The sequence below is a fragment of the Mytilus galloprovincialis genome, chromosome 6 (assembly GCF_965363235.1).
Source record: "Mytilus galloprovincialis chromosome 6, xbMytGall1.hap1.1, whole genome shotgun sequence".
In the NCBI taxonomy this organism is placed as follows: domain Eukaryota; kingdom Metazoa; phylum Mollusca; class Bivalvia; order Mytilida; family Mytilidae; genus Mytilus; species Mytilus galloprovincialis.
In genome coordinates this window covers 90961273-90987950 of record NC_134843.1, presented here as the reverse complement: position 1 = coordinate 90987950, position 26678 = coordinate 90961273, and the positions used below count along the sequence as shown (strand labels likewise).

General features: G+C 32.6%; 1 protein-coding gene across 1 annotated transcript in view; it reads right to left on the bottom strand.

Annotated features, from left to right (window-relative positions):
- The window catches only part of LOC143080685 (SID1 transmembrane family member 1-like), a 44075-nt gene that overhangs the window by 1415 nt on the left and 15982 nt on the right, over nucleotides 1–26678 (bottom strand). The window contains exons 9-22 of the mRNA XM_076256668.1: nucleotides 26198–26241; nucleotides 25256–25327; nucleotides 24003–24142; nucleotides 19022–19095; nucleotides 17600–17666; nucleotides 15644–15792; nucleotides 12527–12575; nucleotides 11077–11194; nucleotides 9704–9840; nucleotides 8700–8876; nucleotides 4480–4526; nucleotides 3299–3404; nucleotides 760–870; nucleotides 407–520 (exon numbers count right to left, since the gene is read on the bottom strand). Of these exons, the coding sequence (XP_076112783.1) occupies nucleotides 407–520; nucleotides 760–870; nucleotides 3299–3404; nucleotides 4480–4526; nucleotides 8700–8876; nucleotides 9704–9840; nucleotides 11077–11194; nucleotides 12527–12575; nucleotides 15644–15792; nucleotides 17600–17666; nucleotides 19022–19095; nucleotides 24003–24142; nucleotides 25256–25327; nucleotides 26198–26241 (1405 nt within the window). The remainder of the gene's footprint in view (nucleotides 1–406; nucleotides 521–759; nucleotides 871–3298; nucleotides 3405–4479; nucleotides 4527–8699; nucleotides 8877–9703; nucleotides 9841–11076; nucleotides 11195–12526; nucleotides 12576–15643; nucleotides 15793–17599; nucleotides 17667–19021; nucleotides 19096–24002; nucleotides 24143–25255; nucleotides 25328–26197; nucleotides 26242–26678) is intronic.

Below are 26678 nucleotides of genomic sequence, written 5' to 3'. Positions count from 1 at the left end.
TTAAATATGGAGAGGGGTAAAGTTAACTCTGCAAACTTTATGACAGTTCAGTCTAATTCTCTTTAGCCTATATATAGGAATGAAAATAATAAATGTTCTAAATTTCAAGGTACATTAAAAACAAGAATATGTAACCATAAGACACCATGACTTACTTGCACTATCAGGTCAAAACAGGACGGACTGAATAAATATTCAACAGACACACAGGCCTTAAAATAATAATGCTCCCCTTTATATCGTACTTTTGTAGGCAGTGCATAAAAGGTGTAAGTTGAACCTGGTAAAAATAATTTCTATAAAATGTTTATTTTCCTCCCTGAAAGTTGTTTCTATAAAACAAGTCGGTAAAGAACAGGATATACTCTAATGCCGAAATGCAAAATATAATAGTACGAGTACTTACAAGAAAAGAAAAGAACATACTGATGGCTGACAGGAAATGCCATATGTCATGAGAATCATAAAACTCAAACAACATACAGTTCTGATTCCCTTCCCTAGATTGTGATGGATTTAACTGAAAAAGTTAAAGCAGAGCATACAATTAATCAGCTGATAGTATGCAATATATATTATGTTATGTTGATAAAATTTTGTCTTTTATGACTTCTTTATTGACATGATAAAAAATTCATTAATTGCAATTATACTGATACTTTTTAATTCTTAGACAAATTAGTCAAACAATTGACATTGTTTCCAATATTTATACAGAATAGAGAATCAAGTCAATAATACCATTAGAATAGAACCTACCTGCCAGGATGTCAGATGAGCAAAGAAGAAATATAGAGCTGGAATCCAGCAAAGTATGGCACAGGCAACAAAGAAAATCAGTAAAGGATGTAGACGCTCTTTGTGCCTCAGCTGCAAAATACAGAAAATACATATTTTGTAATAAAAATAAAACCAACAACATTTGGTAAATAGTGTTAAGAGCCTGTCCATGAGAAAACCATGCAAAATAGTCAGGAAATAGAATCAAATACTTTCACTTTTGATGGTATACACAGAGTCCCCACATGTTATCCTTCCAGATACATGTCATATATCACAATAATTTCCAAACTTGACGATTTTTGGCATATTGCATGGTTTTCTCATAGACAGGCTCTTTAAAGATTAAGATAAGCTTTTGAACTTTTTTAATATTATGTTTTTCGGATTATTGTCTCAAATTAACTCACATATCTTCTTTTCTTGTCAACAATACTTGTTAAATATCTTGTTGTGAATGTTTTGTCTGTGTTGCAAATATAGAATTAAGTGCTTTTTGGAATGGTTATGTGGGTGCAATGTTCTTTGTAATATTTATTCTTCTACTGACCTATATAATTTAGACAGGAGTGAAGTAACTATTTTAAATGAGGTTTTGTTGTTTTGATGGGTTGTTTGCTGATTGTGTTTGCTGAAACATTTCCAATTTATTCATATGCATACCTTTATTGACCAAGACAAACTTTGCTAGATATAGGAAGATGTGGTGTGAGTGCCAATGAGACAGTGCTATCTATTTTTAACAGCTGTTTCATTTCTTGTTACTATAGTAATAGCAGTAAAACAAATTCATACTCATGAAGAAATATAGAGCTGGAATCCAGCAAAGTATGGCAAGTAACAAAGTAAAAATAAAACCAACAACATTTGGTAAATAGTGTTAAGAGCCTGTCCATGAGAAAACCATGCAAAATAGTCAGGAAATAGAATCAAATACTTTCACTTTTGATGGTATACACAAAGTCCCCACATGTTATCCTTCCAGATGCATGTCATATATCACAATATATCAGCTGATAATCTGACGATATACGATTCCGTATATCGTCAGATTATCGGAATTCCAATGGGGACTAACTGTGCACCACTTATTGCGGACCTGTTTTTGTATTGTTATGAGTTACAAATTATGACAAAAATAAGCAAAGACCCATCGAAACAACATCTGATAAACAAATTTAATAATCCTTTTAGATATTTGGATGATATTTTGGCTCTCAATAATGACGACTTCAGTATGTATATTAATGAAATTTATCCTGTTGAACTTACTTTAAATAAAGCTAATACTAACAATGACCACTGCCCTTTTCTCGATCTTGATATCTATATCACTAATGGAAAGCTGAATACTAAAATTTATGATAAAAGGGATGATTTTTCATTTCCTATCGTTAATTATCCGTTTTTAGATGGTGACGTTCCCTTGTCACCATCTTACGGTGTTTATATATCTCAACTTGTACGATTCGCTCGTGTATGTAACAATGTTTTAGATTTTAACGAGAGAAATTTATGTATTACTGAAAAATTATTACACCAGGGTTTTCGATATCACAAACTAGTCAAAACATTTACTAAATTTTATCATCGGTATAAAGACATCATTCGTAAATATAGCTCAACATGCAGACTTCTAATACGTTCAGGTATTTCACATCCAATTTTTTATGGTAATATTCTTTATAAAGCACAAAGGTGTCAGTATTCACCTCAGAAACTTACAAAACCTTTGAATAGACTTATTAAGAAGGGATATAATTACGATACTGTTGTCAAGTCATTAAAGATTGCATATTTTGGCGTTAATATTGAGTCACTGATAAGGTCTTTGCATCGGAACTAAACACATTTATTCTAAAAACAGTTGTTGGCATGACACGGGTTATGTTCTTCTCATATATGTTATGATGGTATGATACTAAACCCCTAACGGGAAGGATTGTGCCTGATGTTCATATGATGAAATCATAATCTTTCATTCAGTTTAGTTGAAGTATGGAGCTGGCATGTCAGTTAACTGCTAGTAGTCTGTTGTTATTTATGTATTATTGTCATTTTGTTTATTTTCTTTGGTTACATCTTCTGACATCAGACTCGGATTTCTCTTGAACTGAATTTTAATGTGCGTATTGTTATGCGTTTACTTTACTACATTGGTTAGAGGTATAGGGGGAGGGTTGAGATCTCACAAACATGTTTAACCCCGCCGCATTTTTGCGCCTGTCCCAAGTCAGGAGCCTCTGGCCTTTGTTAGTCTTGTATTATTTTAATTTTAGTTTCTTGTGTACAATTTGGAAATTAGTATGGCGTTCATTATCACTGGACTAGTATATATTTGTTTAGGGGCCAGCTGAAGGACGCCTCCGGGTGCGGGAATTTCTCGCTACATTGAAGACCTGTTGGTGACCCTCTGCTGTTGTTTTTTATTTGGGCGGGTTGTTGTCTCTTTGACACATTCCCCATTTCCATTCTCAATTTTATCATAAATACTTTTTTATACTTATAAAATGGTTACCTTCATTATGGTGTAATAAACAGTATAGAACATTAGGTTTCCTATAAATATGGCTAATAAATAACTAGCAAAATCTCTTGGACGTGTTACTACACCAAATATAGCACTGGAAAAAAAGAACAAATATATTTGATAATGCAGGTATTATGGATAAACTATTTGGTAAATATTCATTATCTGAGACTGATATGCAGTAAAAATATTAGGTAAAACAAATATTCAGCTATAACATGGAGGAGAAACTTTTTAGCACTGTTAATTATGTGTATTGGTATATATACTATATTTTTATGAGAAACTTTTAACTGGTTACATAAATAGACCACATATCTTCAACTTAACCACATAAATAAACAATGAGAAAGTTTGTGTGAAGTAATTTTAATATACCCAGTCAGCATATGGTCAGTAACATTTTCTTGAAGATAATAAATGTTTTTTGCATATTTTGTATGTTTTCTCTAATAATACAGCAAGACAACAATTGGTTTAAATCGTCATTTTCTATCAAAGTGATATTGAGAATCCTAATAGTTTCACAAACCTGTAAAGTTATTAAAAATCTTTTACAGTTAAATCCTCTTTTTTATTTACATCATTCTAATTAAAAATAAAATTTCAACCTCTTAATATATACAATCTTTTTTGGTCATTATTATACGCTGAAGTATCAAAACAAATTAGAAATACCAGATCTGATGCATTTGGCATTATAATACACAAAAATCTTTTTCAGGAGAATTTGTAGGTCCAAGATATATTTTTCTGTCAAAAGTCAGTCAGCAAGAATAAAATCCAAATCTGAGTAGTAAAAATCAAATCAATTTCTGCAGGGATAATGGAAAAAATGTCAAGACAGCTGTTGGATTTCAGATTGACATCTAAGAAAAACACTTTAGGCCCAGAACACTTAGTAGAATAATTCAGGACAAGGCCACTTAGTATAACAATTTAGGGCAAGGCCTCCTTGTATAACACTTTAAGACAATGACTCATACTGATAGTATAAATAGGCCACTTAGTCTAACAATAGTAGAACCATTTAGGTTAAGGACACTTTGTGTAACAAATAAGGCCCAGGTCACTTAGTATAACTATTTAGACCCAGGCCACTCTATGTAACAATTTAGGTCCAGGTAACTAAGTAACACAATCTTAAACAATTTATATATTATACTTACATACTCCAGTTAATACTGTTACCTAACACAAGGAATATAAATCTGTCCTGAAAAAAAAAAGCATTAAATGTACAGCATATCAACCAATCTATATAAATATAAATACATTTTTAAATAGTTACAATGAATTCAGAGTATAAAATAAAAGATAAAGATTTGATGTGTTATGTTAAAACAACTTTTCTATACTAATCTTCATTAAGAGAACTCAAAATCCGAAAGTGTCAAAGATGAATACATACATGTCTGGGACTTTTGAAGCTGACTATACAGTATGGTATTTTCTCATTGTTGAAGGCTGGACGGTTGCCTATATTTGCTTACATCCACTTTATTTGAACTTTGGTGGATAGTCGTCTCATTGGCAATCATACCACATCTCATGATTTTTATAAGGAATGCACAACATTTGCATATTGGACTAACATGACTGTTTAAGAATTATATCATGTTTATACTCAAGTTAATAAAACAGTTTACTAAAAAATGAAAACCATCAAAGTTATCATGACTTTGTAAAACATTCTTACCCTATAAATATGGAATAAAGTAAAAAGAAAGGTTTTAGCTGCATTCCATGCATATTTTAAGATTCACCCAGAGATATACACATATATGTAACCAAAGAATCTGAATACAAAAGTATAACATCTCAGTTCAAATTTGTCTGAGGGAGTTGTGATCAGACCTTTAGGAATTACCAATCCCTAGCAGGAAATCCTGTGGATTCAATAATTTTCTAAGCTAACAATATCGTGCATGAGCAAAAATCATTGTAATTTGTGGTTATGCATTTCTGCATACAAGACAATAATTAGTTTTTTTTTAATGCCTTATTTACTTAACCCATACTTATTGGTACCACACAATCAACAATATAAAACAAACCTTGTACATTGGACGAGGACACATAAAACAATATAAAACAAACCTTATACATTGGACGAGGACACATAAAACAATATAAAACAAACCTTGTACATTGGACGAGGACACATAAAACAATATAAAACAAACCTTGTACATTGGACGAGGTCAAATAAAACAAACCTTGTACATTGGACGAGGACACATAAAACAATATAAAACATACTTTGTACATTGGACGAGTACACATAAAACAATATAAAACATACCTTGTACATTGGACGAGGACACATAAAACAAACCTTGTAAATTGGACGAGGACACATAATCAACAATATAAAACAAACCTTGTACATTGGACGAGGACACATAAAACAATATAAAACATACCTTGTACATTGGACGAGGACACATAAAACAAACCTTGTACCTTGGACGAGGACACATAATCAACAATATAAAACATACCTTGTACATTGGACAAGGACACATAAAACAATATAAAACATACCTTGTACATTGGACGAGGACACATAAAACAAACCTTGTACCTTGGACGAGGACACATAATCAACAATATAAAACATACCTTGTACATTGGACGGGGACACATAAAACAATATAAAACAAACCTTGTACATTGGACGAGGACACATAAAACAATATAGAACAAACCTTGTACATTGGACGAGGACACCTAAAACAATATAGAACAAACCTTGTACATTGGACGAGGACACATAAAACAATATAGAGCAAACCTTGTACATTGGACGAGGACACATAAAACAAACCTTGTACATTGGAAGAGGACACCTAAAACAATATAGAACAAACCTTGTACATTGGAAGAGGACACATAAAACAATATAAAACAAACCTTATACATTGGACGAGGACACATAAAACAATATAAAACAAACCTTGTACATTGGACGAGGACACCTAAAACAATATAAAACAAACCTTGTACATTGGAAGAGGACACCTAAAACAATATAGAACAAACCTTGTACATTGGACGAGGACACATAAAACAATATAAAACAAACCTTGTATATTGGACGAGGACACATAAAACAATATAAAACAAACCTTGTACATTGGACGAGGACACCTAAAACAATATAGAACAAACCTTGTACATTGGACGAGGACACCTAAAACAATATAGAACAAACCTTGTACATTGGACGAGGACACATAAAACAATATAGAGCAAACCTTGTACATTGGACGAGGACACATAAAACAAACCTTGTACATTGGACGAGGACACATAAAACAATATAAAACAAACCTTGTACATTGGACGAGGACACCTAAAACTAGAGGCTCTCAAGAGCCTGTGTCGCTCACCTGTTACTGTATTTACTGATGTTGGCCATCTTGGTTGGTAGGCGGGGTCATTAGACACTTTTTTAAAATAGATACCCTAGTAATGATTGTGGCCAAGTTTGGTAAAATTTGGCCCATAGTTTTAGAAAAGAAGATTTTTGTACAAGTTACAAAAATGACGAAAAGTTGTTCAATATTGACTAGAAAGGACAATAACTCCTTAAGGGGTTCTCTTACAATTTTGGTTATGTTGACTTACCAACAACGGGTTGTAGGATACATCAGAAACTGTGTGAGGGGATAGATCTTATTCTGATCGACATTTAAATCTTGAAAGATTTGCACTAAATGTCTTAGTTTCAAAGATATAAAGCAAAAACTGCATTTTACCACTATGTTCTAATTTGAGCCATGTCGGCCATTTTGTTTGGCAAGTGAGGTCATAGGACAAATTTTTTAAACTATATACCATAATCATGATTGTGGCCAAGTTAGTTTAAATTTGGCCCAGTAGTTTCAGAGAAGAAGATTTTTGTACAAGTTACAAAAAATGACGAAAAAGTTGTTAAAATTGACTATAAAGGGCAATAACTCCTTAAGGGGTTGACTGACAATTTTGGTCATGTTGACTTATTTGTAGGTCTTATTTTGCTGAACATTATTGCTGTTTACAGTTTATCTCTATCTATAATAGTATTCAAGATAATAACCAAAAACTGCAAAATTTCCTTAAAATTACAAATTCAGGGGCAGCAACCCGACAACAGGTTGTCTGATTCGTCTGAAAATTTCAGGGCAGATAGATCTTGACCTGATCAACAATTTTACCTCATGTCAGATTTGCTCTAAATGCTTTAGTTTTTGAATTATAAGCCAAAACTGCATTTTACCCCTATGTTCTATTTCTAGCCATAGCGGCCATCTTGGTTGGATGGCCGAGTCAACGGACACATTTTTAAAACTAGATACCCCAAGGATGATTGTGGCCAAGTTTGGTTAAATTTGGCACAGTAGTTTCAGAGGAGAAGATTTTTGTAAAAGTTTACGGACGACGGACACAGGACACAGGACGAGGGACGAGGGACGCCAATTGATGAGAAAAGCTCACTTGACCTTTCAGGTCAGGTGAGCTAACAATATAGAACAAACCTTGTACATTGGACGAGGACACCTAAAACAATATAGAACAAACCTTGTACATTGAACGAGGACACATAAAACAAACCTTAAACATTGGACGAGGACACATAAAACAATATAAAACAAACCTTGTACATTGGACGAGGACATATAAAACAATATAAAACAAACCTTGTACATTGGACGAGGACACCAAAAACAATATAGAACAAACCTTGTACATTGGACGAGGACACATAAAACAAACCTTGTACATTGGACGAGGACACATAAAACAAACCTTGTACATTGGACGAGGACACATAAAACAAACCTTGTACATTGGACGAGGACACATAAAACAATATAAAACAAACCTTGTACATTGGACGAGGACACCTAAAACAATATAAAACATACCATGTACATTGGACGAGGACACATAAAACAAACCTTGTACATTGGACGAGGACACATAAAACAATATAAAACAAACCTTGTACATTGGACGAGGACATATAAAACAAACCTTGTGCATTGGACGAGGACACCTAAAACAATATAAAACAAACCTTGTACATTGGACGAGGACACATAAAACAATATAAAACAAACCTTGTACATTGGACGAGGACACATAAAACAAACCTTGTACCTTGGACGAGGACACATAAAACAATATAGAACAAACCTTGTACATTGGACGAGGACACATAAAACAATATAAAACAAACCATGTACATTGGACGAGGACACATAAAACAATATAAAACAAACCTTGTACATTGGACAGGGACACATAAAACAAACCTTGTACATTGGACGAGGACACTTAAAACAATATAAAACAAACCTTGTACATTGGACGAGGACACATAAAACAATATAAAACAAACCTTGTACATTGGACGAGGACACATGAAACAATTCTGTCTAATCTGTACCCATGTATGTATAAATATTTCTCTATTTAGCTTCCATCTTCCCATGTAGTATATGTACACACTCATTATAAGTGTTCCCACCATATAGATTGTACTAAACACTATCCAAAATGACTCGGTGCCATGTAACTGCAAGTAATTAATACAATGAGAAGGAGTGAGATATTGTGACATGCATATATCAAGTATACAGAAAAATAAATATCTTGCATTTTAGAATTGTTTTTTACCTAAATAAGAAAATTAAGATTAAATTAATGGAGAATGTGTTCATGGGACACAGATGATGCTTGCAAAGTCATAAATGGACATAACTGAAAAACAGTAAAATTGAAGCCACACAAATTCTAATGTGATCTGTATTTTGTGGTAATAAGCATTGTGTATAAGTTTCATAATATTTTGATGGTACAAACTTCAGTAAGAGAATGGAAATTAATTTTGGGGCATACAAACAGACAGACACTCAATTTCAATGCCAATGCAAGAGTGGGCATAAAAAATAGCTTGCTACTAATATAAACATTGCAAATATTTATGTGCCTTTCCCAAACTAGTTATCATATCTTGATATCTTGTAATTAGAGAAAAAATTGTTGATAGAAGATTTTGATTGTTTCTGTTTCTTGATTTTTTTACAAACCTTTAATGGTTCGAAGTTTCGACACCTGTCTTTTGTCCAACACCGTACTGCCCTTTCATTGTCTAATGGTGATTTTGTATGTTAGGTCACTGTCTCAAAGCTGTATACCCCACATCTCCTTTTATTCATAGCGAAACTTAACTATTCACATGTTTCTATCTTTTAAACCTTAAAAGTTTGAGATTTTGGAATATGTTCTGCCTGTTATATGAAGTTGAACTATTTACAAAATATTTTATCTCCTTTTTTTCAGCTTTATTATGTTGTTGGATTGCTGTTTCAACTCAACATCTATAATCTATTGTATACTGACCACTCCTATCACAGCAATAAATATAACACAGGCCATAAACATATAAGAAGTATGAGCTTTGGCACTGATATCTGGGTGTCTGGATTGGTAAATCTTCAACATACATAGACAGGCAATAATATACATAAACGATGTATCTGTAAAGAAAAGACATAAAAACATAACAATTACGGGTAATACAAAACAAAAATATCTTAAAAAATTTTACTCAACAAAATTGTTTATAGACGAACTAAAAATAATAACTCCATTTTGAACATTAGTAAACTGCAACAAATTCTTATTTTAACCCTTAATCTTATAAGGAACAATAAGAACAAGAGCAATAAAAGCATTTATCCAGCATTTTAAGGATTTTGTATATGCAATTTGATTTTTCCAAATGGCTGGAAAATTTGATGATTTAACACTTAAATGGGACACTGGCAATTTTGATCAGTTGACTATTTATAAAGTTAAACCTCATATTGCTAAACTATATATTCTCCTACAGCATTGTTCATGAGCAAGACACATATCATACAGGCAGCATAAATCAATATTATAGATTTCAAGATTTAAAGAATTACATACATTTTACACTAATGTTCTGTATGTACTAAATACCACCATTTTTGACAGAAATAAATTATACAAACTTTATAATAGATACCCTTAGAATTATTCAGATTAAATTTGGTTGTATTTAGTCTAGTGGTTCCTATTAAGGAGAAGATTTGAACAAAATAACAACTATGGACACCAAGTGATGGCAATATCTACCATGTTAGAAAACTATAGTTTGATGCATAGGCTGATGGTTCAAATATAGACACAAAATTACGTCTGTATAATTTGCCTTTATGGAAAGAAAAAATTACCTCTATCATGCTAGATAACCTCTTTCTTGTTAAATTTTGATTATAAAAAGAAACAAATTTGCTGATGTGTTTGCTCTTCTGACCAATTTTCATTCCCAAGTCAGTACCGTATTTTGTAGTGTATAGTTCACCTTATATACGTAGTTGGTACAAGGGTTGGGGATTATACACTTCTGTTAGGTGGAACAAATATACGTTGACAACACAACTATAGATGGTTTTTTGATTAAAAAGAAGAAAAAAGTAACATTTTTTTTTTTTAAATATTGTTTTTTCTTCATTTATGTTTATTCAAGACATTTACTTTATTGCATTTGAGCTTTTCTGGTTTCTCCCAAGTTTCAAAACTTCTGTATAAAATGTATGACAAGTATAACTTTTTTCTGTTCCTTAAAAGATAAATTTAAGAACTTAAGTTCATACAGGAGATGTATACAAACTTGAAAGAAACAAGAAAACCGAGGCACCTTTTATTGTCTTTTATATATCTTTTTTTAATTAAATGAAAATTACCAAATTGAAAATTGGAGTAATTTGGACAAACATGATAGCAAGCACTCATCAATCCTTCCATAACTAAAGCTAATCCCATGGCATAAAACAATCCAAAGTGTTGTGGTATACCCAACTCCTGCAAAACATTAATGTTTATACTAGTTTATTAAATGTACACAAAAGATTTCCATTGTTTATAAGATTGAAAACAATAAAAACAAAATAAAAGTCAGAAAAATATTCTCTCTCTCTCTTTACATAAATATATATATATACAACTATTTTACATAATATTTCTAATTTTAATGCAACATTAATATTGTTATTGTTATTCATTTTAATTAAATAAAATCACCAATTTTCATAGCATATATATTCACAGTTGTTGCTATACAAAAGTACATGCAAGCACAGATGACACATGACAGGTTTTAAATGTCTGATTTGATGCTTTTTTCTGTCAGTTTCCTTTGTATGGAGATAATAATTTTGTATTTAAAGCTCTTACAGCACAATTTGGTAAACTTATTTTGCGACCATCAAATCACCAATTAATGTCGTCAAAGCTTGAAATACAAAACAGTTATCTTCCCAATTTTTTTTTCTGTCTCATTGACACATTTCTCAATTCTCTTTCAATTCATTTTATTAAAAGTCCCAATCTGAAAAGTAACCGCCATCAATATTCATTGACTTCAAACATATGACAGTTGACAGTAATTTTCTCTCAAAGGTCTTATACCTATAATGGTTTACTTTTACAAATTGTGACTTGGATGGAGAGTTGTCTCAATGGGCACTCATACCACATCTACTTATATATATCTAGTCATAGGAGTTCGATATCTGTAATTTCATGTATTAAAGTGGTCCCCTTAAGTGCAAAGGAAACAGATTTTCATGTTTTTTTTATCACATTAACCTGTTCTTGTCACAATATGGATGTAATTTGCTATGGACTATTTTCATATTATATCAATTTTTGTCTCCGGAGTTTATATTTATTTGACCGGTTACCTTCCCCCTTCACCCAAACTGTACTGATTTGGATTCTCCACTTAAGTTCACATTATCAAAGCATTATGAATGCACTTTGTAATTTCATCTTTCTATCTTTCAAGATATTCCCAGATTTATTTGCAGTCATTTAGCATTTTTTTTTAAAAACAAACAATCAGGAAATACATTCAAAATCAAACAAAACAAAGGTCCAATAATGTATATTTTTGTTCAAATTCTATCTTGTAAAACAATCTTTACTTACAAGCTGATCACCTATCATTCTTACAGTTTTACATACCTTGCCTATTTGATCCCCTATCATTCCTACAGTTTTCCATACCTTGCCTATTTGATCACCTATCATTCTTACAGTTTTCCATACCTTGCCTATTTGATCACCTATCATTCATACAGTTTTCCATACCTTGCCTATTTGATCACCTATCATTTTTACAGTTTTACATACCTTGCCTATTTTTCTATCATTCTGGACAGCCTTTTTATAAATAACATCTCTGTAATTATAACATTGTCATAATTGTAAAGTCTAGAAGTACATTAGTTTAAGAATTTATGTTTATGATATATTACAATTTTGAAGATAAACATTCTTCTACACTAAACACTGCAATGTTTTATGAAACTAGAGGCTCTCAAGAGCCTGTATCGCTCACCTGATTCTACTTGGGTTTTTGAAATCATATAAAAAAAGATAAAATTTGGCCATAAAGTAACAACAATTGGCCAGCACCTCATTAAGAAAGGAACATTTATGCTATGTTTGCTTTCATTCCATTCAGTGGTTCTCTAAAAGAAGACATTTAATGTATATATTTCCCATAGGGTCCTATGTTAAACCAAGTCCCCTGCTGGAAGCCATCTTGGATGATGGATTGGATAAAGTAACAACACTTGGTCAGCATGTTATAAGGAACATTCATGCTATGTTTGGTTACATTCCATTCAGTGGTTCTCTAAAAGAAGTTATTTGTATGCATTTCCCATAGAGTCCTATGTTAAAAAAAGTACCCCGCTGGTGGCCATCTTGGATGATGGATTGGCTACAAAGTAACAACACTTGGTCAGCATGTCATAAGGAACATTAATGCTATGTTTGGTTTCATTCCATTCAGTGGTTCTCTAAAAGAAGTTATTTGTATGCATTTCCCATAGGGTCCTATGTTAAACAAAGTACCCCGCTGGCGTCCATCTTGGATGATGGATTAGCTACAAAGTAACAACACTTGATCAGCACCTCAAAGGAACATGCATGCCATGTTTGGTTTCATTCCATTCAGTGGTTCTCTAAAAGAAGTCATTTGTATGCATTTCCCATAGGGACCTATGTTAAAATAGGTCCCCCGCTGGTGGCCATCTTGGATGATGGATCAGCTACAAAGTAACAACACTTGGTCAGCACCTCATAAGGAACATTCATGCCATGTTTGGTTTCATTCCATTTAGTGGTTCTCTAAAAGAAGTCATTTGTATGCATTTCCCATAGGGTCCCATTTTTACTAAGTCCCCTGCTGGGGCCATCTTGGATGATGGATCGGCTACAAAGTAACAACACTTGGTCAGCACCTCATAAGTAAAATTAATGCCATGTTTGGTTTCATTCCATTCAGTGGTTCTCTAGAAGAAGTTCAAAATGTAAAAAGTTAACGACGATGCCAGACGACAAGTGATGAGAAAAGCTCACTTGGCCCTTCAGGCCAGGTGAGCTACAAAGGGTTTTATTTTAATCCATGACAGATTACTTTTAATGTATAGTTATATTATTAAGTTTTCATTACTGATATAAATGTAAATAAGGTAAAAAAAAAGCAAGAAACTTTTTATTTTTGTTTTGATGCAATGTCAATGAAATCATCTAGAAAATATCTATTGTAGAATGATGGAAGCAGTGAAATCTACAGGATTTCTTTCAGTTAGACCACACCAAATTAATGTATTATAAAAAAGAACATGTGGTATGATTGCCAATAGGACAACTGTCCACAAGAGACCAAAATGACACAGACATTAACAACTATAGGTCACCGTACAGCCTTCAACAATGAGCAAAGCCAATACTGCATAGTCAGCTATAAAAGGCCCCCATAAGACAATGTAAAACAATTCAAATGAGACAATGTAAAACAATTCAAACGAGAAAACCAACAGCCTTATTTATATAAAAAAAATTAACGAAAAACAAATATGTAACACATAAACAAATGACAACCACTGAATTACAGGCTCTTTGTTTTTTTGATTCTCCAATCAATTTTTTCCTGATTTTTTTTTTGCCCAGTAATGGTCAGGTGTTGTTGGTAAGATTTAGGGTCAGGTATGGGTACAGGTTGAGTTTATGTTAAGGGCTTATTATAATTTGCCTTGAAATAAATGAGACACCTAAATAAATCTGGGCATCAGATTAAAACAAAAATTGAAAAAAAATTTGCTGAACATTTATCTGAAAAATTAAAAAAAAAAAAAAATATTTTTTTTGGTATGGTCTAATCAGTTTTCATTTCACTTTAAAATCCTGGCTTTTCATTGCAATCAATGTAATAATTATAGTATAACTAATCGCCGTATTTGAATATCAAAAAATAAGACAACGCGTGACCGAACGACGCATGGATTAAACGAGTGCGCAGCACGAGTTTAATCCATAGCGGCGTTCGGTCACAAGTTGTCTTATTTTTGATATTCAAATACGACGATTAGTTATTCTTTTTATTACATTGGCAAATGGCTTTTTTTTCATGAAATTAATGTAGAAAATGTAAGGAACTATATCTTTTTCCTACGCATTGACAATTTGTTTTGATCCGACGTTATCGACGTCTTGACAACGCCTATTGTTGTATGACATCAGAGAGTGAAATAACCACGTTTATTTCACATGTGAAATTATCGGTTTTTATTTAATTGGGAAATCAATGTAATTCATTGCAACCAATGTAATAATATTATTTAATATACTTCATGTTAAAATGCCATATTTTGATTAGCTAATATGAGGGTGTTAATTTACTCTATCACATGGCTGAGCGTGTGACAATTTTTTTGAATGTTACCCTCTCGTCCAGACCAATAAAAAATCGATAATTTAAAGGACAATAAATTAAATTTACATCAAGTAATTAAAATAAGGCTTAAGCTCTAGGTTTTGGTTCAGATTTTATTATTTGACTTTCAAAATAAAAAAAAACTTCTTGCTTAACTTTTGTTGTTTTTATAACACCATAACACCTGTAACGTTGTTATGTACATGACATCCCTAAACTAAAAGTAATCTGTAAAAGACAATAATGACTGGACATTCAGTATAATAAATTAAATAACACATAGCTGAGAGGGTAATAGAGCAGATTGGTACCCCTTGAAAAAGCATTGTCAACCTTGGCTTCTCCGCAGTTGACAATGTTTTCTCGGGGTAGCAATCTGCTCTATCACCCTCTCAGCTATGTGTTATTTAATTTATTATACTGAATGTCCAGTCATTATTGTCTTTTACAGATTACTTTTAGTTTAGGGATGTCATGTACATAACAACGTTACAGGTGTTGTTATTTATATATCATCATCTTACCTTCTGGCCACCAAAATTAAGAATAGAATTCCAAGTAGTATGTATCCTACGTTACTGAATACATTGTTGAAGGATGTGAGTGCACCTAATGGATGGGCACAGTCAAAGTTATAGTAACAGATGTCCTGGTTCCCTGTTACATTCAGTACCTACAGAGAAACCAGAGGAAACATTCAATTATCAATATTACATATAATACGGGAGGAATAATGCACATTGTATGTACATTTAATTTATGTATTACTGTATAGCAGGTTATTTTCGTGGGTGTAAAATTTCGCGATTTTCATTGAAAAAGGTATATGAAATATTTTGGTGGTTATTATTTTGGCGAATTCAAAACTTTAATCAATACCTTTGCATGTACACTTTTAAATTGGCGGAATTTATTTTGGTGATTATGTTATAACCGCGAAAACAAGGGAAAATTTTCACTTTTCAGGTGTTAAAAACCAATCATTACACATATTTTTTTATACATTTTGTTAGTCAAATAATATAAGCAGAAAAGTTGAAAGTTAAAATCAACTCTCTGTTCACAAAGATGACATTCTCAACATAACAATAAAAGCTAAATTTCCATAATATAATAAGCATTTGAAATTCTGTTACTAAGACAAAGTATAAAGATAACAGAAGCACAATGGGTGCATAAGCAGAGTTACAATCAATATTGATTTGTACTTAGACGAAACAGATTTATGTGTTCACTACAATGAAGATGGTAAAGTCTGTCATGTTACATAAGTCAGGAGGAAAAAATTCCCAAAACTTCAGTCTATTAATTGCTGATGTGACTTTTACCTTATGATTACCGGTAATTAGCATATTTTTCCCACCAAGGCAATTATCCACCAAAGGTAGGTATAGATATGATTACTGGACGATTTGATGCTGGGCATGCATTTATTATATATTATAGTTATAGTATGGTATACTTATGTGATGTGTCATATATTATAGTTATAGTATGGTATACTTATGTGATGTGTCATATATCATAGTTATAGTATGGTATACTTATGTGATGTGTCATATATTATAGTTATAGTATGGTATACTTATGTGATGTGTCATATATCACAGTTATAGTATGGTATACTTATGTGATGTGTCATATATTATAGTTATAGTATGGTATACTTATGTGATGTGTCATATATCACAGTTATAGTATGGTATACTTATGTGATGTGTCATATATTATAGTTATAGTATGGTATACTTATGTGATGTGTCATATATCATAGTTATAGTATGGTATACTTATGTGATGTGTCATTAATCATAGTTATAGTATGGTATACTTATGTGATGTGTCATATATCATAGTTATAGTATGGTATACTTATGTGATGTGTCATATATCATAGTTATAGTATGGTATACTTATGTGATGTGTCATTAATCATAGTTATAGTATGGTATACTTATGTGATGTGTCATATATTATAGTTATAGTACGGTATACTTATGTGATGTGTCATATATCACAGTTATAGTATGGTATACTTATGTGATGTGCCATATATCACAGTTATAGTACGGTATACTTATGTGAGGTGCCATATATCACAGTTATAGTATGGTATACTTATGTGATGTGCCATATATCACAGTTATAGTACGGTATACTTATGTGAGGTGCCATATATCACAGTTATAGTATGGTATACTTATGTGATGTGTCATATATCATAGTTATAGTACGGTATACTTATGTGATGTGTCATATATCATAGTTATAGTATGATATACTTATGTGATGTGTCATATATCATAGTTATAGTATGGTATACTTATGTGATGTGTTATATATATCAGTTATTATATTGTATACTTATGTAATGTGTCATATATCATAGTTATAGTATGATATACTTATGTGATGTACAAAAAATGTATGATAAAATAAGGCTAGTGTGTGGAGATGACCATAGTCCATGCATTGTATACCTTTTGATATGTTAACACCAACTGCAGTACTGCAAGGCCATAGAAAATGGAAATAGCTGCTAAATTTCTGCAAGCAAAGATATTACAGCATTTTGAAACATTTTTCTTTGAATTTGTGTTGCCTTTTCATTACTTCAGCTTTCAAGATAGATAGAAGCATATGAATTCAATTATGAGCAATATTAATCTGGTCAGATTTGTTCTTGCAGAAACTATATTATAATACTTTTTTGACTTATTCTAAAAACTAAGGAAATGTACAAATAATGAATAATATTTAACTAATTTTTGTCTTTTAATTAAAGCATTAAAAAGCTATCGTGGATTCATTCTTATTTTTGTAGGATAAAATTTTCATGGTTTGTGAGTGAACATAAATAACTAATTCAAATGGTCAATATAATTGAAAGGTTTGTACGCAGACTTTAGAAAAACCAAACTAGAGGCTCTTAAGAGCCTGTGTCGCTCACCTTGGTCTATGTGCATACATGTATTAAACAAAGGACACAGATGGATTCATGACAAAATTGTGTTTTGATGATGGTGATGTGTTTGTAGATCTTACTTTACTGAACATTCTTGCTACTTACAATTTTCTCTATCTATAATAAACTTGGCCCTTTAGTTACACAGACGAAAATATTTTGTAAAAATTTACAAAAATTAATGAAAATTTACTATAAAGGGCAATAACTCTTTGAGGGGTCAACTGACCATTTAGGTCATGTTGACTTATTCGTTAATCTTACTTTGCTGAACATTATTGCTGTTGATAGTTTATCTCTATCTATACTAATATTCAAGATAAAAACCAAAAACAGCAAAATTTCTTTAAAAATTACCAATTGTGGGGCAGCAACCCAACAACCCATTGTCCAATTAATCTGAAAATTTCAGGGCAGATAAATATTGACTATATAAAGAATTTAATCCCTTTCAGATTTGCTCTAAATGCTATAAGCTATAAGTTATAAGTTATAAGCCAAAATCTACATTTTACCCCTATATTCTATTTTTAGCCATGGTGGCCATCTTGATTGGTTGGCCAGGTCACTGGACACATTTTTTAAACTAGATACTCCAATGATGATTGTGGCTAAGTTTGGTAAAATTTGGCCAAGTAAATTCAGAGGAGAAGATTTTTGTAAAAGTTAACAGAAGACGCTGGACGACGACGACGACAACGACGACGACGGACGACGGACGCAAAGTGATGAGAAAAATCAAATATGAAAAAAAAATATAATTTTGCCTAAATCTATAAACATAAATAATATAAAAATAAATAAATGCTAAGTGTTTCAATCTAGAGTTCTTTCAAAAGCAGTCAGTCTTAACTTAACCAATAGAAGAAACATAACCGTCAATTTCTATACACCAAAGCAAGTTAAGGTTATAAAATAAGTATATTATATATTTTACCTGCAAAATAAACTGTAACTCTTTGCTACCTTTTTCCTACTTTTTCTTGCAAGGTCAACAACAAACAAAATAGTCTGTCAAAATAAGATTATCATATAAATTATTTTTCAATAATTATGTTTTGTGCGAAAAAAAAAAGATTGGTCTTCCGATTTTTAATTTCATAGTTTTTGACCTGTATCTAACCAAATCACTGTGTTACATGTACAGTATTTACCCAATACAAATAACTTCAGTGGTAACTAACCAAATCACTATGTTACATGTACAGTACTTACCCAATACAAATAACTTCAGTGGCAACTAACCAAATCACTGTGTTACATGTACAGTATTTACCCAATACAAATAACTTCAGTGGTAACTAACCAAATCACTATGTTACATGTACAGTACTTACCCAATACAAATAACTTCAGTGGCAACTAACCAAATCACTGTGTTACATGTACAGTACTTACCCAATACAAATAACTTCAGTGGCAACTAACCAAATCACTGTGTTACATGTACAGTATTTACCCAATACACATAACTTCAGTGGCAACTAACAAAATCACTGTGTTACATGTACAGTATTTACCCAATACAAATAACTTCAGTGGCAACTAACCAAATCACTATGTTACATGTACAGTATTTACCCAATACAAATAACTTCAGTGGTAACTAACCAAATCACTGTGTTACATGTACAGTACTTACCCAATACAAATAACTTCAGTGGCAACTAACCAAATCACTGTGTTACATGTACAGTACTTACCCAATACAAATTACCTTCAGTGGCAACTAACCAAATCACTGTGTTACATGTACAGTACTTATCCAATACACATAACTTCAGTGGCAACTAACCAAATCACTGTGTTACATGTACAGTACTTACCCAATACAAATAACTTCAGTGGCAACTAACCAAATCACTGTGTTACATGTACAGTATTTACCCAATACAAATAACTTCAGTGGCAACTAACCAAATCACTGTGTTACATGTACAGTACTTACCCAATACAAATAACTTCAGTGGCAACTAACCAAATCACTGTGTTACATGTACAGTATTTACCCAATACAAATAACTTCAGTGGCAACTAACCAAATCACTGTGTTACATGTACAGTACTTACCCAATACAAATAACTTCAGTGGCAACTAACCAAATCACTGTGTTACATGTACAGTACTTACCCAATACAAATAACTTCAGTGGCAACTAACCAAATCACTATGTTAAATGTACAGTACTTACCCAATACAAATAACTTCAGTGACAACTAACCAAATCACTATGTTACATGTACAGTACTTACCCAATACAAATAACTTCAGTGGCAACTAACCAAATCACTGTGTTACATGTACAGTACTTACCCAATACAAATAACTTCAGTGGCAACTAACCAAATCACTATGTTACATGTACAGTACTTACCCAATACAAATAACTTCAGTGGCAACTAACCAAATCACTGTGTTACATGTACAGTACTTACCCAATACAAATAACTTCAGTGGCAACTAACCAAATCACTGTGTTACATGTACAGTACTTACCCAATACAAATAACTTCAGTGGCAACTAACCAAATCACTGTGTTACATGTACAGTACTTACCCAATACAAATAACTTCAGTGGCAACTAACCAAATCAATGTGTTACATGTACAGTATTTACCCAATACAAATAACTTCAGTGGCAACTAACCAAATCACTGTGTTACATGTACAGTATTTACCCAATACAAATAACTTCAGTGGCAACTAACCAAATCACTGTGTTACATGTACAGTATTTACCCAATACAAATAACTTCAGTGGCAACTAACCAAATCACTGTGTTACATGTACAGTACTTACCCAATACAAATAACTTCAGTGGCAACTAACCAAATCACTATGTTACATGTACAGTACTTACCCAATACAAATAACTTCAGTGGCAACTAACCAAATCACTATGTTACATGTACAGTACTTACCCAATATAAATAACTTCAGTGGCAACTAACCAAATCACTATGTTACATGTACAGTACTTACCCAATACAAATAACTTCAGTGGCAACTAACCAAATCACTGTGTTACATGTACAGTACTTACCCAATACAAATAACTTCAGTGGCAACTAACCAAATCACTGTGTTACATGTACAGTACTTACCCAATACAAATAACTTCAGTGGCAACTAACCAAATCACTGTGTTACATGTACAGTACTTACCCAATACAAATAACTTCAGTGGCAACTAACCAAATCACTGTGTTACATGTACAGTACTTACCCAATACAAATAACCTCAGTGGCAACTAACCAAATCACTGTGTTACATGTACAGTATTTACCCAATACACATAACTTCAGTGGCAACTAACCAAATCACTGTGTTACATGTACAGTACTTACCCAATACAAATAACTTCAGTGGCAACTAACCAAATCACTGTGTTACATGTACAGTATTTACCCAATACAAATAACTTCAGTGGCAACTAACCAAATCACTGTGTTACATGTACAGTATTTACCCAATACACATAACTTCAGTGGCAACTAACCAAATCACTGTGTTACATGTACAGTTCTTACCCAATACACATAACTTCAGTGGCAACTAACCAAATCACTGTGTTACATGTACAGTATTTACCCAATACACATAACTTCAGTGGCAACTAACCAAATCACTGTGTTACATGTACAGTATTTACCCAATACACATAACTTCAGTGGCAACTAACCAAATCACTGTGTTACATGTACAGTATTTACCCAATACACATAACTTCAGTGGCAACTAACCAAATCACTGTGTTACATGTACAGTACTTACCCAATACAAATAACTTCAGTGGCAACTAACCAAATCACTGTGTTACATGTACAGTACTTACCCAATACAAATAACTTCAGTGGCAACTAACCAAATCACTGTGTTACATGTACAGTATTTACCCAATACAAATAACTTCAGTGGCAACTAACCAAATCACTGTGTTACATGTACAGTACTTACCCAATACCAATAACTTCAGTGGCAAATATTGCAATAGACTATTGCAATAAACTTTTGAAATATCTTTTTCACAATATCTAAAATATCTCTGTTGTGAAATAGATGCTTTGTTGTAGATTTTCATTTCAAATACATTAATTTATACACATGCACATCAATTAGAATAATTTCAATTCTTCTGTACATTCACAAATGTAGTATTTAATTGTTGTTGTTTCTGGCTTTTTTTTAAAGGGGAATGGTTAGTTAGGGTTAATTGCGCAGTTCTTAAAAGTTTCTGACCTAGTCAACTTTACACTAAGTTCTGAGGTTTCAGGTCTATAATTACTATTATTTGTGTAGAAAGACAAATATATGAGATTCTTACGAAAAACTTATTATAAATCATGAAAAATATAGCATATGACTGTCATACCAAGATACATTTTTCTTTTATCAAAAGTGTTTACAAAGAAATTGAGGTCCCTAAAAGGATCATATCATAACAGAAACAAAAATCACTTCATTTTCCCCCTTTTGTGACTTTTTCAAAACCCCAACACATAACTCATAGACATGTTTCATTCTTAAAACAATAAAAAAATAAAATAAATGGAGAATGTGTCCATGGGACACAGATGATGCCTCAACTTACAGATCATATAAAGTTAAAAAGGGACATAACTGAAAATCGGTAAAAGTGAGGCTACCCAAATTTGTTTATAGTTATAAGTATTGTGTATCAGTTTCATAACATTTGGTTGAGGCAAACTTAAAATCGAAAAAGGAAACTAAAAATTCAGCAATTTTTCCGTTTATAAAGAGACATAACTCTACAACAATTTAAGTGATGCTACCAAAATTCAAAATTGATCTGTGTTTTGTTGTAATAAGCATTGTGTATTAGTTTCATAACATTTGGTAGTGGGAAACTAAAGTTAGAGAACAGAAACCAAATTTGGGAAGTACGGACAGAAAGACAAGGGTAAAACTTTATGTCCCCTCCTGTACGCTGGGTGCATTAAAATCAGATGGAAAAATTAGTATGATAATCACTAACCTTAGTCCTGAAGACATCCTTCTCCTTGTCAGCATCAGGCAGGAAATCAATGCTAGAATCTACAGAATCTGTGTCTACAGTAGTATTGCTGGGTGTCCTTACCTTAGTCCTGAAGACATCCTTCTCCTTGTCAGCATCAGGCAGGAAATCAATGCTAGAATCTACCGAATCTGTGTCTACAGTAGTATTGCTGGGTGTCCTTACCTTAGTCCTGAAAACATCCTTCTCCTTGTCAGCATCAGGCAGGAAATCAATGCTAGAATCTACAGAATCTGTGTCTACAGTAGTATTGCTGGGTGTCCTTACCTTAGTCCTGAAAACATTCTTCTCCTTGTCAGCGTCAGGCAGGAAATCAATGCTAGAATCTACAGAATCTGAATCTACAGTAGTATTGCTGGGTGTCCTTACCTTAGTCCTGAAAACATCCTTCTCCTTGTCAGCATCAGGCAGGAAATCAATGCTAGAATCTACAGAATCTGTGTCTACAGTAGTATTGCTGGGTGTCCTTACCTTAGTCCTGAAAACATTCTTCTCCTTGTCAGAATCAGGCAGGAAATCAATGCTAGAATCTACAGAATCTGAATCTACAGTAGTATTGCTGGGTGTCCTTACCTTAGTCCTGAAGACATCCTTCTCCTTGTCAGAATCAGGCAGGAAATCAATGCAAGAATCTACAGAATCTGTGTCTACTGTAGTATTACTCGGTGTCCTTACCTTAGTCCTGAAGACATCCTTCTCCTTGTCAGCATCAGGCAGGAAATGAATGCTAGAATCTACAGAATCTGTGTCTACTGTAGTATTACTCGGTGTCCTTACCTTAGTCCTGAAGACATCCTTCTCCTTGTCAGCATCAGGCAGGAAATCAATGCTAGAATCTACAGAATCTGTGTCTACTGTAGTATTACTCGGTGTCCTTACCTTAGTCCTGAAGACATCCTTCTCCTTGTCAGCATCAGGCAGGAAATCAATGCTAGAATCTACAGAATCTGTGTCTACTGTAATATTGCTGGGTGTCTGTATCTCATGTAAAGATCTATCCATCACATCACTCTCATTACCTGTTATGACAAAGTAATTTTAGTAAAACAAAGCTAGACTTCAACATTTTCAAAACAGCAATAAGTTGTGCCTGCATTAACGTGATACCAAACAGCATTTTAAAAAATTGTGTTGTAATGAATATCTACCATAGAAAGGCTTGTATAGTTCGCACTGGAACATAGTTCACAGTCCCTTCTCCCCACAAAATTTTAGGTAAAAAAACTTTTTGAAACTGTTAGAAAAGTTCTAATGAAACTCCGGTAATTTCAAATCCTGTGCGATCGTTAGCAGTATTTTCTTGGGAAAACCATCATCAAACAGAAGCTGAAACTGCTTGTAAATGATTCTAGAAAGCTTCATGATTGTTAAAATAAGTTTAATTCAATTAAAAAACAATTTAGAAACTTGTGTATGTTTAAACAGGAAGTTTAAAAAGCATGTGTAAAAGAAGAAATTAACTGGTGAGAGTTGAAATCCGTACATGACAGATACCACAATTATACGACTTTGAAAGTAAAACAGTTCCATCCTTTTGTAAAACAGTCTTTAATATATCTATCATATTAATGTTTGAAGGGTCTTAAGCTAATACAAACCATATTAGTCAGTATGAAACACCAAAACAGAATGAACAATAACCGATAATGTTTCGTAGTTTACAAATTCTAAGCTGGTTTACAGTTGTCTTTTTTACTATGTTTGTATTGTTTTAATCAAGCAGATACCAGTTTATTTCAACCAATGCATTGAAAAGAAAAGAGAAATTTGTAATCAAAGGTTTAGTTTTTATATTTATCAGTATTAATTTGATATTGAATAGAAATAACTTATTAATATGGATGAGTTAAAATTATTAGTTTGAAAAATGATGTGAGCGTCCTCTACAATAATAAATAACAAAGATGGCTGAACGTAAACAAATCACCTCGCCCGCGAAATTAAACTTGTTCTCTTATTTCTTGCTTATAGTACTCTATAGTCCGCACCCCCTCTGGAAGGTCCAATTTTGGAGAATAAAACCACGGACTATACAAGCCTTTCTACGGTATGTACCAATGCTACTTCTAGATCTCCCAAAGAATTACTTAATCACAAAACTTAACAATGAAGCTAAATATAAAGTTTCCTACCTGTAGTTGCCCCATATGATCCTGGTAACCTGTTACTTCTGTTAAGTAAATCTTCTGTCTCTTCTTCAGCTTCTAGAAAATTTAAATTCACTTGTTTTTTTTATTTATTTACCAATTAATATTCACATTATTTGTTCTTGGAAATCAAATCAAGGTGAATAAAAAATTAAAATTGTTGTTAAAACACCAACAATCAATCAATCATTTCTGGCCACAATCTCATTAAATGATGATAGCCCTGATGAGAAACAGCCAAAAAACTTCCTCAAGTTGAGATACCAAAAATACCGAGTAGAGCTACTCACCAAAGAGTTAGGAAGTAATGGTGATTATCTACAAATCAGTAGGTCACCTTAGAACACTATATCAATGTATAATAAGCAGAATTAATAAAGATAAGTTCATTTCGATTCTTTTGAGAATATGTCTACATTTGCTTCACCAATATTCAATACATGTCTGTAAAGAGTTTTAGCATTGTTATGCATTTACTTTTCTACATTGGCTAGATGTATAGGGGGAGGGTTGAGATCTCATAAACATGTTTAACCCTGCCGCAATTTTGCGCCTGTCCCAAGTCAGGAGCCTCTGGCCTTTGTTAGTCTTGTATGATTTTTAATTTTAGTTTCTTGTGTATAATTCGGAGTTTAGTATAACATCCATTTTCACTGAACTAGTATACATATTTTTTAAAGGGCCAGCTGAAGGACCCCTCGGGGTGCGGGAGCTTCTCGCTACATTGAAGACCCATAGGTAGACTTCGGCTGTTGTCTGCTCTATGGTCGGGTTGTTGTCGCTGTGACACATTCCCCATTTCCTTTCTCAATTTTATTTTATTAAAATCCAAATAACCTGTAAAATTATATCATGTTCTTATGTCAACCAAATTCTATAAATTTAAGATAGAATTAAGAAAATCATCGCAAACTAAAAAAAAAATACCTGATTTCTCTTCTTCAATTATCCAAACCCCTCTATTCTTTTGACTGCAAACACAAAATATGCAAAATTCACTTCAATAGAAAAAAGGTGTAGTATTTTATGATATCAATACAAGGAAATAATAAAACAATAGTGCACATGCTGAAATGTCTCGCCTTCTTTAATTAGGTCTTTCTACCTTTCCGTGGAAAGACCTATTGGATTTCTTCTGATTATTATTATTATTATTATTTTTTTTCTTCCGCCATATTTTTTTTCCTTCGCAGTTTTTTTTATTTTGCAAGATGTCGCTTAGACATATAGTATATGATATCGAACAGTTATTACGCTTTTGTAACTGACACCGCGTAACCAAAATCTTTTCAATGTAAGAGTTATCTCCCCGATCACTGTTTTTCTTGTGATCGCTTAATATTCGCAACCGTATAAGAAACCGACAAATTTATTTTACCAAATTGCTCGTTATATCCTCAGGATGATT